The following is a 15,063-nucleotide window of genomic DNA, read 5'->3' as shown; positions in this document are numbered from 1 at the left end:
GAGTATAAAATGTGCATAAAGGAACAGAGGTGTTATCTGGATAATACAGCCTGGGCCAAATAAAAAGTATACACATAGAACTCAGAATTAACGAATTCTACCACTTGAAGACTCTTTATTGATTGCCTGTTATATGCTGTGCCTGGTACTCAGAAAACTTAAAACTTATTTCAAGAAAAGCAAAAATATGTATATTTAATAGGGAGTTGCTGTCAATAATGTATCCCACTGAGAGGCCGGGAGAGACACCCCCCAAGGAAGCCCTCCTCAGAAGGACGGGAGTGGATGAAGGAACCCAGCCTGACGCATGGCCAGTGGTCTCTCGCGGTACAACCTCAGTAGCTATTTTCTTGTTGCCTGAGAGCCTCAGATGGAAATATTAGGACAAACATTGTAAAAGTTTCAATAGATACAAGTAATGTCACTTGTATGTTAATGAATAAGCAGTAATTTGCCACGCCCGCATGAAGAAGAAATTGGTCTAGAGTGTGTCTATTCGTCTATAGTTCAACCTATAATCAACCTCTAAACAAAGTTATGTAGCCTCACTCAAAATGGATTTTTATTATTCTTAATAAAAGAATCTTGAGCTATTGGGGTATTTGCTTCCTATTTTTGTACAAACATCAAATATTCATTTTAAAAAATGCTCTTTCATTCCCAGATAATGTCTGTGATGATACCATCATTAAGAGACTATACACGACCTCTGGCCTCATGGCATTTATATTCCAGCCCCAAACAGGAAATGATCTACGGTGCGAGACCTCCTATGGGTGAGGAAATAGATGTACCGTGAAAACATGAGAAATGTCAGTTCCCTGATTCAAACAGGGTAGAGCCAGGAGAGCAGAGTGGAGCCTTCCTGGAAGAAGTAATTTAACCAGCAGGATGAAGAGGACAGGTCGAGCTGAAACGGAGCAGGAACAGTGTTGCAGACAAAGGGAAGAGCAGGTGCAAAAGCTCAGAGGACGGAGAGAGCAAGTTTAAAAAAAAAAAAAAAAAACCTTCTGGAAGAAGTCCTGTTTGGCTGGGCTGGGGGAGTGTAAGAGGAGAGACAGACGGGGATGTGAGTAGTTTCAATTATTTTAGTTGCTTTTTACATTTCCAATGAGCAACTGGGAATCACTGAAGGGTTTAAGCAAGTAACTGATGGGAGAAGATTTATGTGCATTTCAGAAAAGTCACTAGTTATAGAATGGAGAGGAGATGGAGGGGTCATGCAGAGAGATGGGGAAACCGATCCGTCCTGTATATAATGGTAGACTGTCCCACGGAAGGGTAGGGGAATGAAGAAAAGTGGTAGGATTCTGAAAATTCAGTACTTACGACATAGAGTCTAAGGATTTAGTGACTGTGTAAAGTCAGGTGGTGAAGGACAAAAATAATCTTTTAACTATCCTTAGAATAAGGCCCAGTTTATCTAACTCTTTAAAGTCTACCATGAAGAATGTTTCATTATTTTATGTAATGAAGAATGTCAATTTTTAAATGCAAGCTAGGATCTTAAAACAATTTAAGAAAATCAGTTGCTTTATTTCATAGTCAGTTTTACAGAAAAACGGTCCATTTAATTTGTTTGTAATTAGCCTACTCATAACACAAATATCTACTTTTAAGAAAAGCAGTATGTTAATGTAGCCAATTTTCCATTAAGATATTAATTTCAAAACCAGGGAAAAACCAATTCAATCAAAAATGGACAATACTGATGAAAACTTTACAGTATTCTAACTTTCCAGTTTCCTCATTGCTCACACTTGCACCGAAAGAAAAAAATAAAATAAAATCGTGTGTAATTTAAAGGTATATTAACTAAAAGTGCCTATTGACTTTGAGGAAAACAGACTCAGGACTATTTAAAATAATGCTGCCCAGGGAAAATAAAAGGCATTAACAGCCATTAAGGCAAGTCACAAACATTAGTCTTCATGTAACGTTAAATTTTCTAGTAGCCATGTTTAAAAAAGGAAAAAGAGCCACGTGAAATAAACGTCAATGATACATTTTTATATAACTCAGTATTTCCAAAATTCTACCATTTCACCATGTAATCAACATAAAATAGGTTGGAGCTATTTGCATTCTTTTTGAAGCCTGGTGTGTGTTTTACCCAGAGCACGTTTCACAGGCTGAGCATTCACGTGGAGACCATCCTGCCGGGCAGGGCAGCTCTAGAACAGGAGAAACCTCCGGAGCTGCCCATCCTCTGGTGTCCCACTACACACCTAGCAGTCGGTCACAATGAGTAAAGGATAAAAAAAAAAAAAAAAAAGTAAACCGTTTGTTGACACAGATGTGGCCACTGACAATGTTAAAATTAAGGGAGAGGAACTGCAACTGAAACTTAGCTGAGGTGACAGCAGTCAACAGACGTATTAGAAATGGAAATGTATTCAAAACCCCCCAATCCCCAAATACGTCTACATCTCAAACTTTAACCCATGTAAAGTAATCCATTTAAATACAACCTGTTAGAGGTTAATTTAAATATCTCCTGGCAGCTGCTTCACTTGTAAGTGGCAGCTTTTTAGGACACCAGCAGTTTCGTAAATCCATGGCAGGGACCACAAACCAGTTTCCATCTTGATTTAATGCTGCTTTTAGTTTATAAGAAAAATGTCACTATGTAAACCACCACCATTTTGATTAAACACTACAGTTCTTATTTTGGCTGTTAAATCAATAATGCAGCTGGACTGCAAGTAGTTTACATTCCCCCCAAACTGGGCTCCGGTTCAGCTAGTATTGCACTGACATCATTTTCCAGCAAGATCTGGCTGCTTTCAGCAGCCAGTTTAGAAATATCCTTTACAAACAACCACATAACATTCAATGTTAACACATTTCAAGAAGAGGGTCTCACAAATGCCTGTGCTTAAAATAGGACAGTCAATCCCAAAATAGTCTCCCACCTAATGTGTCATTTGCTAGTATAATAAAAAAATAATAATAATAATAAGGTAATTTTCACAAGAAGACAAAGGCCTCTGACGTCATTATTTATCTTTGACTTCACCTGAGACTGACTTTGGAAGATTTCCTATTTTCCTCTCCAGAGTAGATTAACTAATATGTAACCGGGAGCAATGATTCTCAAATTTGTTTTGGTGGCAGGCGCTTCTCCGAAACAGTGAGCTCCAGGTAGAACATCACAGATACTGATACACTCTTTAATTACGCTATGCAAACTCGGAGTGACTTACAAGTAGAAAGTAAGCCCACGTTACATACATAAAACCACAGCTACTAGCACAAAGAACTATTTTTTAAAAGGCAGCTGCAAAGATCACAACATGTTGAGTCTTTCAGAGACCACTACTTTATAACTTGAGTATTCAGCATCAGTACCAAAAATTAAAGGGAAAATATGAAGTAAAAATGCTAAAATGTATTCAAGACCATCCAATAATTATTATTTTACGTGAATTAGGAAAAATGTCACTATGATTCCATTTCAGCAGTTAGACACTCATCCAGCTGGCTGAACAAAAGGATTCTAGAGACTACATTGGAAAATCAAAAACTCAGAACTTTTAGCTCCAGGACCTCAAACTGCTCACCTGCAGAAATTCTCTGACATTAGATCCCAGCACACGCAGGATTGTGTCATAACCAGATTCTTGACAAAAGACGAAAAACATCTTCCCAAACATTTGGAGGATTTCTCCAGCATTGAGATCTAGTTTATAGATTTGAGAGGCAACAGAAAGAAAATATATTAGAGATGGAAAATTGTTAGTGGGAGGAATGAAGACAAGTGCATAATAAAAACTGTTAAATATCCTCAATTTCTGTGCAGAGTGAACAGATCACAGGAAAAACATCTGGCCAGGAAAATACAATGAAATCTGAGAAGACAGCGTATTGACGTGTTAACAGGGTAAGTTTGTACTTAAAGCAAAACAGTTTCTCTGCTTGCATGACAAAATTTTGAGCTTTTCTCAACTTATGCATAAGGTATAACCTACTTTTTCCAAAAAATACAGAAGGATCTTGAAAATCATCCAGAATGCACATGATAACATTGTGGTGCAAAATTATTTTTCTTTATATAAATATCCATATTTAATAACTCGGTTGCATACAGTATGTACCCTAAGACCCTGTGTTTTTCTTAATATTCAATTATTAATATTTCCTAAAATTTAACATTTTTTCTTAATATCAATTTTAATCACTATTTTATCCAACACAGATATGCAACAGTTTATTTCACCAATGCCCGCTTGTTCAAAATGTAGGCTTTTCCAATTTTTGATAATGTAAGTTAACTCTGAAATGAAAACACCCATAAATCTTAATGTTAATAAATCAAATCATTTCTTTAAGAAAAATTTCTAAAGGGTTTGAACATTTTTTAAAAGATTTTGACTGATGACGCAAAATTATTCTCTAAAAAAACTATCTTACCAACAGATTTTAAATGTGCACGATTTCCTCTTTAACTCTACCCTTGACTACACTAGATATTTTTTTAACTGCCAAATCTGTATACAAATTATTTCACATTTGTGTCAATTTTGATTACCAACGAGGCAAGATATTTTTCTTCTTATTATTAACAATTTACCATACTTTTTTTTTTTTTTGGTAATTCTTGTATCCTGCAAAAGGTAGCACTTGCTCTCCTAGCTATATTTGACAAAGCCAAAAACCATCCATCTAGTCTATCCAACCTGTAGCCTAGCTGTAAATTAAGTGCCGTGAGGATGCGAGATACTACTCTGAGAACAACATTTTTCCCATGAAGTTTTTTTGTTTTGGACTTTGCCTTCCTTGCATGAGTTTTGCCTGATGCAGACCTCAGTTTCTTGTTTCTTTTCAACACCTAACAAAACCTGTGATTACAAAAGAGATTTGGAGATAATATTTTCTGCATTCTACACTTTTCTAATTCCTGTGCTGTTGACATGGCAACATTAAATTATTATCGCGTTAACAACTTATTACATTAAGTATCAATGCTTTTTTTTTCCTTCCCCAACACATGGCTTTTTGTGGGGAGGGGCAGAGAGCTCCTGTCTTCTCTAAAGAATCTGTAAAAAGAGCGGTGGGACTCAGTGCGTCCTGCGCAGCTCACACCGCGACCTCGGGCCACGCACGCCTTTGGACGCCTACGGTGGCTTTAGCCAAAGAAGGACAGTCACATGTAACTTACTGAGGACTTTGCTTGCAGCAGCAACCAGATCGTATGTTTTAGAATCTTCATATATTATTCGGACAAGAAACTGCCCTTCTTCATCTAACTGTGCCTCTCTTCTGGAAACAAAAGCAAGACAAAGAAAAGGACAGCTCCAGTGATCCTGTGAGAAATGGCTGCATACCTGGAAGAGAATTTACTCTTGGCAAATTGGGTGACATCAGTGACAGGTACCTAAAAAGTCTAGGGATTACAAAGATCTTATTTCACATCCCCCCTCCCCAAATTAAAAATGACATATTTAAGTATGTCTTAACAAGATTAACGTTTGTATAGTACTCGAATGCCCAATACTATACCTGATATTACATATGATCACGAAATAACTTTTGGTTAAATTAATGGGCAGCAAGTATGTGTTGAGTCCCTCTAGGTACCAGGCACAGTTAGAGGCACTAGGGATACAGTCTTTAGCAGGAGAGAGTATCAACCTCTTGGAACAAATGTATTCTAGGAGGGGAGACAGAAGAGGCATAAAACTAAGATATAACTAAGATACACACACACACACACACACACACACACACACACACATATATAACAATGGCAAGTAGTTTGGAGAAAAATAAAGCTGGGCAAAGGGGTAAGGGACTCAAGTACGACAGCCGGAAGCAGCACTGAGAAGCTGGCAATGGAGTCAAGTGCGAAGCATCTCTGCAGGGAGCCCTGAGCAGCCTGGGAGCCCCGGATGGGGGAAGAGTAGGTGAGAGCGCTGGCGGGGGCAGCCCAGGGCCTTGGAGGAGGAGCAGAAGCTTCAGTGAAGGGACGGATCCTGGGGCTGCACTGAGCGTGGATGGAAGGCATATAGGACAGAGCAAGGTCAGAGCAATGCCACAGCAAGGACACAGCAATGTCAGAGCAAGGACAAAGAGAGGACACGGCAAAGTCACAGCAAGGACAGAGCAAAGACAGAAAGGTCAGGGCAAGGACAAAGCAAGGCCACAGCAAGGAGACCAGGTTAGAGGTCACTGGGACATTCAGGCGAGAGAGGCCCGCGACCTGAGTCGGGGTGAAAGCAGCGGAGGGAGGGAAGTGGCCCAGATCCCGGTGTACAAGAAGGTTCCACGTGGCTCACTGATGAAACGGACGCAGGACGTGAGAGAAGGGAAGGACACAAGGATGACACTGAGGTTTTGGCTGGAGCAGCTGGAAGGATGTTGCCACCAGAGGCTGAACTGGGACAGACGGTTGGCCGTGGACCAAGGGGTAAGGCCCGGAGCTCTGTATTAAACACGTGAAGTTTGAGGTGCCCGGTGGACGGGTAACCATATCCTCAACATATTTAGTGCAGGATTAGTGACAGGAAATCACAGTTGTCAGTTAAATAGTGGTCATGGTTATATATTCATTTTGATGGGATTTAGCTTGTTTTTCTCAAACTAGGGTCTAAACGGGAGAAATCCATCGTTCAAAACACCGCCTGCCCTGGAATAGCGCAGCCGAGGCCCCAGACACCTTGTCCACATGAGATGCACAAAAACAGGCGGCTCGGGGAGAACGTAACTGAGTGACGTTTCACCACATCGCGGGGGGTGGGGGGGCCTCTTCCGCACTGCCTGGCAGCCTCCTGCCTTCTGTCCCTCGGAAGTGGGGCTGCCACAGCGGCCGCCCGTGGCTGTGACACCAGTGTCTGCTCCAAATGGTAGCACAGCTTGGGTCCAGGGAGGATGGACATTTCTTCAAACACCCTATGTTCTTCAGAGCAGTCCATTTATTTGCCTGCGGTTACGCGTAACAGTGCACGTGGTGGGGGAAAGCATGATTTTGGTAGGCACGAAGACATGAATTTCAGAGCCCAGGATTTCCTAGTTGAAAGAACTTGGACAAATCACATAAGGCATGTGAGCATTAAAATCCCTCTCTCTTGGGGGAAAGAAGGATTGGGAGTCTGGGGTTAGCAGATGTAAACTAGTATATACAGAATGAATAAACAACAAGGTCCTGCTGTATAGCACAGGGAACTATATTCAATATCCTGTGATAAACCGTAATGGTAAAGAAGCTGAAAAAGAATGTATATATGTGTATAACTGAATCTCTTTGCTGTACAGCAGAAATTAACATTGTAAATCAACTATACTTCAATAAAACTTGTTTCTAAAACCCTCTCTTCTAAAATGGGAGCAATAATATAACCCACCTTCCACAGCTGTAGTGAGATGAAGAGTGCAAAAGTGTGCTCTAAGCTGCTGAAGCATTTTATGTATATAACTGATATATATAACTGATGACCGCAGTGCTTGCCATGTCTATATATTCCAAAAAATCAAAGAGCTACATACAAGCTGTGAAACTCTCCCTTTGGCTGAACATACACTGCTGTTAAATGAAAGGAAGACATCTTCAAAACTTCAAGTCTTTTTAATACCAAAGGTCAGTGAAATATCCCCAAATTATGAAAATAGAATGTAAAAACACTTACCTGATAAATGTTATTGTGTAACTTACACATTCTAACTTCTAACTGTATAAAAATATAAAGTATATGAAATGAAAAACTTAAAACAATCCTCCACTATCCTGAGACAACCACCGCTGGTATTATATTCAGGCTCCTCATGCTTGAAAGTAATTGCGTATATAACACGCACCAGATCATAATGCTTTAAAACCTCCTTTAGTGACTTAACTGTTTGATGGACATCTTTTCATGTCAATAAATATACCTTTCTATACCTTGACTACACAAAACTGCATTGGTTAGGCACACTGAAGTTTTAGTAGATATTAAATTCCTTTTATTTTTTCACAAGTCCAAACAAAATGTTGTGATGAATATCTTTGTAGCATTATTTATACTTCTATGTAAAAATTCTAGATTTAGAATTAAATTAAATTCTAATTTATTCTAGAATAAATTCCTAGAAATTACTGATTTGCAGGATATGGAGAGTCTAATTTTTCTCATTTTGTCACCAACATTTTATTATGAAACAGGATTGGTCTACAGATTGGAATTTTGAAGCCTCTGATTTTAGGGCATTCTAATAAAATATAAATAAATTTCAATTAAATATATAATAAAGGACAAATTAACTCATGCTCTCATTATGCCCTATTCTTTTTCTTCCAACTGAGATAAATCAAATGGCATAAGTTTTTGTAATGAACTCAGTTTCTCAGAAACAGTCACCGATTCATAACCGTTAAACAAAATACAAAGTTCTTCTGCACAAAATAGAGAAATGGCCACTTCCCTAGAAATCCCCTAACCATGAGTCAAAGCAATTCCCTCTTTTCTTTCTCTTGCTTCAATAAAATAAGCGCCCGTATCTTTTAGGCTTTACTTCCTGGAATAATCAGCCCCGCATGCTCCCAGGAGGGAGGCTGAGATATAAATTAAACAGCAGTACATGAAAGGAAATAATCGTCTTCCCAAAAATCTCACACTGAATTCCAATAAATTATTCAAAATGATCAGAACTCCTTATTTACATTTGTCTTAGAAATCTTTGGGAACTCTGGGTTGCCCTTTGGGTCTTTCTCCCCGTGGGGGATGAGCCTGCCACAAATAACTGAACACCTATTATGCTCCAAGCCCTTTCTGAGCACTTTTAATATATGAATGAATGAAACAGATGAAGATTCCTGCCTTCAAAGAGCTTTACATTTTTGAGCACATGGAAACAAACAACAAGCATGTATCATTATATTCATGTATTATCATATTTATATATTATTATGTTTACATAATATATATGCACATTTTATAATTTATTACGAGGTGATAAATGCTACAAAAGAAAGGAGATCAGGATAAACGGGTGAGGGCAGGGCAGCAGAGGAGGGGCAGTATGCAAGGTTAAGCAGTGACCACAAGAGGCTTCCTGAAGCTACCTCTCAGCAAAGGGTCCAGAGGCAACACTTAACCTCTGGGACCTCGTCTCTCTGGACCCAGTGCACGTCTTTGTGCAGCCCATTCTTCAGATTCTTCCCTTTTCGGGGTAAAAGCTAATTGGAGATACTGCAAACACTTTACCGACAACTGGTCTGCTCCATTACACTGAACCGGAGAATTTACAGAGCCAAAACAGCCATACCCAAAAAATTAATTTCTGGCAATATGGCCATTGAAGCCAGTAGATATTCTGAGTGAAGGTCTCTCAATTCTCAACACTGCTTTTCTTGTAACTTTGAGGTAAACTTAGGTTCGTTCAGACTCTTTGTTGTCAAATGTTTTGGCCTCCAGAGAGCACAGACATGATAACAATAATCTCTCAGTTGTACCTGTTCTTTGAGGGAAGAAAATGTTTTTTCACCAGCTACCTGAAATCACAGAGGGTGAGCAACAAATGAAAGAAAGGCTGGGAAGTAAGCTACTATTCAGATTACATAAACACCGTACATAATTCAGGTAACATCACCTTATACTTCTCTATCCCTCATTTTGTCATCCCATAACTTTCAAGTTTTTTTTTCCTCCTTAAGAGCAAAGTAAAGGATGACTCAAATATACACATACAACATTTCTAACAATATTTATTTTCTTGATATGTAGAATTCCTTTTGTGCTTAAATTATCCAAATTCAGCCATGCACACTGACCAAATTTTCTAGACTCATTCATTATTCAGAGTACATTTTGGGGGCAGCAATTCTGTTGAGAATGTTGCATTACACAAGACAATTATATAATTCCCCGTTATTTAAATTACATGCGGTTTACATGTGAGGAAAACACAGGCTTCTCTGAGAAACATGATTGAAAATTTTCCCCAAAATGAAACACTTTGGACATGTTTTTTTTTTCCCCCCAATAATTTTTAGCTGACAAAAAAGACCATATCAAGCCATAGGCAAACTGGATTAAAACGTATTCAACGCTGTTCATCTATCAAATGGCAACCGATGAAACACTACCATCAAATATCTTGGTGTGTGTGATTACACTCTGTTGTTTCCCATTATGACTGTAACAATCCCCCGGATAAACCCAGACCACTACAGTCTCCCACTGTTTCCAAATAGTGTGACTGACCGTAGTTTGTGTTATCTTTCCCTGTACACTTAATAACTGTGTTTGGGGGTTAAGCATTAGATCTTTCTACTTGGCGCATTACTCCCTCAAAGAGGTCAGCAGACAATAATAAATATTTAGAGAAGGTTTAGTTTTAAGTTTGCCTAGGTGAGGTGGAGTGAGGTAAAAAGGCGCTTTCTTTGACCACCAAGTAAACCCAGATGGAAAGAAGCTCAAGTGGTATATGAAAGATAATTCATATACATATTATAGATAGATACAGAAAGAAAGAAGGCTTCTGCTAGTTATAGATGCTAGACTTTAGTGAGATAAGACAGCTGTTCATCAAATAATACTACAAATAAGTAATTATAAACTTGTGCATGTGCTATGAAGGAAAAGTACAGCTGTGGAGGTGAAAGAAGTCTTCCCTTAAGAAGTAAGATTTGTCTTGCCATCTCAAAGCTGGGAAGTATTTCCATTTGCAGGACAGAGTGGGGTATGCGGAGAGAGACCCTACTGAGCACAGGTGTCCTCCCTCCTGGATGGGAAAGGCCAGCCTGGCTGAGGAACTGACCCCGGCCCATGCGGGTGCTGAGAGTAAGCGGGCCGTGTGGACTGAAAGGTCCCACGTTTGGGTGATCTGAAGACTGACCACAAAGACTTTCAATAGAGGAACAAATCATTCTGCAATTTACAAGTATATCTAATCCATACATCATACACCTTAAACTTACACAATGTTATGGGCCAATAACATCTCAATAAAGCTGGAAAAAAAACTGAGGTAGAAAGGCCTTTCTTATTTCAAATGGGTACTGTGGCACTCATGTGAAATTAGAGAGGAAAGGACTTTGGAAATTTTAAACAGCTTTTATAATAAAAAGTACTGTTAATATTTTAAAACCTACTTGAGCAAGAATATAGGAAGGTATAGAAATTTAATTATATCGCCTCAGGAATAGGAAAATCTGATTAAAACATGGCGAAATGTGGTCCACTATTCGGTTTTAATTTGTTTTGACAAAATGAATATTAAGAGCATATGGAAGCAAGCTAAGTGTCCATTAACAGAGGAATGGATAAAGAAGATATGGTAGATATACAAAATGGAATATTACTCAGCCATGAAAAAGGACGGAATAATTCCATTTGCAACAACATGGATGGACCTGGCGGGTATTACACTTAGTGAAATAATTCACTACAGAAAATGAAAGACAAATACTGTATGTTATCACTTATATACGGGATCTAAAAAATGAAACAAACTAATTAATGATTTTTAAAATGAGCATATGCCACATCTTCAAATAACAGCATACTTAGAGGGATGTGGCATGTGGATTCAACGGATTACTCTTATGTAGGCGGAGCTGGGGAAGGGACGAGCTGAAAAACTCTGGCTCTAGAGTGAAAATCATTAACAGCTACCATTTATTAAACAAGTTATTTATCGAGAACTGTGTTGAGCGCTTTACAGGCATCATTCAACATATGACAACCCTATGAAGCAGTTATTATCTGTTTCCTTATAGAGTTGAGTCTTGGAAAGTTCAGGCAACTGGGAAAGTCACATAACTAGCTTACAGCCATGCATTTGCTTATATGAACTATAATGATTAATTCGTGATTAGCAAATTCAAGTAGATGCATTCATTTCAAAACTGGAAGATCAGAATATGCTATCCAACAGCCAAACGCTTCCACGTTTGAGTTACAGGCAGAAAAATCAAGATATAATAAGATTAGAAATATCCTGATATCTCTAGACTCGATTTGAAAGCAAGGATTATGTCAAACATTGTTCCATCCTCACTGCCCGAACACTAGACTGTGCTCCTTAAAAATAAGCTTAACTAGAGAATGAAAGCAGGTTTGAGTCACTGAAAGAAAAAGTACGCTGCCCTGCTACAGATAAATCTCACAACACATACCAAACATGTCTGCGTTCTTTACACAGGGAAGTAATCATCTTCCTGGCGGCCTTCTAAAGGAACATACTCCAATATTTATCAACTAACAGTGTCATTACTTCACTTCCAAATCACATACCAAGATTTTGGACCCAGTAATTTAACACAATGTGAGCGCAGCCAGGGCCGATGGCAGGGTGACAGAGATGGTCGTTAAATCAAGTATTTAGGCGCTTTTCTAATACGTATATCCTGACTTGATGTTTTTCCTGAAATGGCGATTGATATTTCTCATCCCTTAGGACCCATGGCTCCCAGAAAGGGTCATCTCAAAACTGAAAGGATGCCAACAAAACAAGATCTGAGGTAGATTCAGAGGTCTCTTTGACTTTTTTTTACATATATTTATGGTGCAGATCAGAGGCGCAAACTACAGTCTCTGGGTCAAATCTCAACCAACACTGGTTTCTGCTCTTTGGGGATCTAAGAATGGCTTTTACATTTTTTAAGTGGTTACACTTCAATGGTTATACAGGTACGCATAATATCATCAACATTGACTCGTGGCCTGCAACACCTAAAACATTTACTATTGTGCCCTTTAAGGGAAAGTTTGCTGACCCTCAGTCTTGACAATTTTTCATTTTCTTACAAAGAGAAATTTAAAACTGTGGTGAAATGGTTATATTGTTGGTAACAGTGTAAGTGGATACGAGTTTACAATGAAGCATTTCTGGCTCTAACCCACTTAGAATTTTCCGTCTGGAATCTGTTACTTAGGATTTCACTTGTCCTTAAATGTCTGGCATACTTTCTGAAGGATGGATGGCCACTTCCTCCTAAACCAAAAAAGTATTCTATGAAATTTTATAAACATCAATTTAGACCGTTTCTCACAGAGCAAAAAGGAAGCTGGAGGAGTCTGGAATTTACTGAGACACAAATTTTTTTTTTTTTTCATGTATTGTTTCCATAAAAAAGTAAACCTGAAAGGATCTCGGACCAGTGACTGCAGCAACCCTCCCTGGAGCAGATGGTGAGGTCAGAGGAGGGCTCAGAATCTCCCAGGGAGCATTTTAAACTTAAACCCTGCCAACCTCTCCTGTCCTGCCCCCCGGCAGTGAGAATCTCTGTGGCTCTAAATACTCCTCCAGGGAGCACACAGTGATCCCTCAGGGGTCCTGACAGTGAGCTGTTCTAAGGTCCTCCATGCAGAAAGCTCAGCGAGGTTCTCTCGTCCAGATACTAAAGCATATCCAAGACAAGATGGGCTCCCCCAAGAGGGATGCTGAGACAGAAGAGAATCTAACTTAACACCTGGATTGCCAACACTAGTATAACTAATGGCATTTCTCTTGCAGGGGCACACGATCCTTGAGGTCATTCTGTAGGAAAAAGATCCATGATTTGCTTCACTTTACCAGAAAAAAAGATGTTTTGTATGATTTAAATTATTAGCACCGAAAGAGATGAAGGATACTGCTTGATGCTACTTAAAAATAAACTCATGAGTTAGATGATATTGATGTTTAATTCAAAATTAATACATTTTTTAAAGGAAAATGAAACAACATTCTTAGCGTGATTTGGTAGAGTTAAGTTCTCACATTGAGGGGATTTGTAAATTTTTAGATATTTTTTGCCCTTCTCTGTGGAAAATACGGCCAACATAAACAAATCACTCGATACTTTAATTAATTTCCTACACATTTCCCTATGAGGTATTATTTTTCATCTCTGTATTTGACAGTGATTGAAACTGATAATGGGTAAGACACACGTTCTAAATCCAATAAACATACATAAGACTGTTTCACCACAATAGCCATCCCGTGCTCTCAAAATTCTAAACATATTCATTGCCATCGCACATCCACTGGGAAATCTGGGGACTTCTAGCTTACGGATGAGACATCACCACGTGGAAGATATATATGGTGCTTTCATACCTTCACAGAGAAAGCGGCTTAAAAACAATCCTACACTGAGGTTACATCTGTTTAACATCTTACTCTTGATGCCTGCTTTCTCTATAACCCTGTCTACGAAGAAACATAAAAATTATGAAGGTATTAATAAGGTGGATAGAAAGTTCAAATCCCAAAGTAAGCTTTAGTGCCTAGATTCTCATTTGATTGAACCACATTAACTCTCAAATCCCCACTTCTCTTTATAATAAATAGATGTGCTCCGTGGGCAACATAAGTGGCTTATGGAACCTGAAACAATGCTCAAGGGTACAGATCCGAGGGGAGGAAAAGTTGCATTAATCCTGGGCATTTCCATGGAAACACATCTGTAGAAGAAATCACTATCGCGGAACTGCACGATACAGCCTGTTGGCATTCACTGCCACTAACTGTAATACATTTAGGAGCAAACAGCATAAAGCATCACCTACTTGACATAACAGAAGGAAATCCGTGAGCACAGGCAATGAGAGTGAGCAACAGCAAGGTGTTCTCTGCCCAAAGGGGAAAACACCCTCTCTCCCTCTGGTTGCCTGTGGCAGTCGCACTGCTGTCCCAGGATGCAAATCCAGATAGTACTGGGTGTCGGTGTGGCGACTTGGCTGCGGTCATCCATACACGTTACACGCAAATTTCACCAGAGTGAGAGGGAGAAAAGGAGAGAGCGCTGCTGGACTACAACGCTCAGGGGTCCACAGGGACGATGCCCCGGTCGCTGCAGCAGGTCTAAACTCCCAGTGGCTGCGGTATTTCCGCGCACGTGCAGAGCACTGGGCTCACAGCTCTGGACAGAAACTAGGGTGCCCTCCTACCGCTGACAGCCTTCACCACAGCAGAAACCAGGCGTAAAAGACAGGGGGGACGGGAGGGACGGGAGAGGCGGGGGGCGAGAGCGGTGTCCCTTCGTTTCAGGGGGAAAAACGCGCTCGGCTCACAGCTGCTCAGAAGGGAGTGTCCGCAGCCCGGAAAGGCGTCCCTGCGAGGTGTGCAAATGGCCCGCGAGCCGGTCTCGGTCCG

General features: G+C 39.7%; 1 protein-coding gene across 1 annotated transcript in view; it reads right to left on the bottom strand.

The window, feature by feature from the left end:
* The window catches only part of GUCY1B1 (guanylate cyclase 1 soluble subunit beta 1), a 33,474-nt gene extending 28,216 nt beyond the window's left edge, over window positions 1–5,258 (bottom strand). Inside the window, exons 1-2 of the mRNA XM_007461870.1 lie at window positions 5,162–5,258; window positions 3,564–3,682 (exon numbers count right to left, since the gene is read on the bottom strand). Coding sequence (XP_007461932.1) covers window positions 3,564–3,656 — 93 coding nt within the window. The 5' untranslated portion in view covers window positions 3,657–3,682; window positions 5,162–5,258. The remainder of the gene's footprint in view (window positions 1–3,563; window positions 3,683–5,161) is intronic.
* Window positions 5,259–15,063: the final 9,805 nt, after the last annotated feature.

This window comes from Lipotes vexillifer, unplaced genomic scaffold (genome assembly GCF_000442215.2).
Source record: "Lipotes vexillifer unplaced genomic scaffold, Lipotes_vexillifer_v1.1 scaffold214, whole genome shotgun sequence".
Taxonomy (NCBI): domain Eukaryota; kingdom Metazoa; phylum Chordata; class Mammalia; order Artiodactyla; family Lipotidae; genus Lipotes; species Lipotes vexillifer.
The sequence above is the reverse complement of the archived record's forward strand: the minus strand, read 5'-3'. Positions and strand labels throughout refer to the sequence as shown.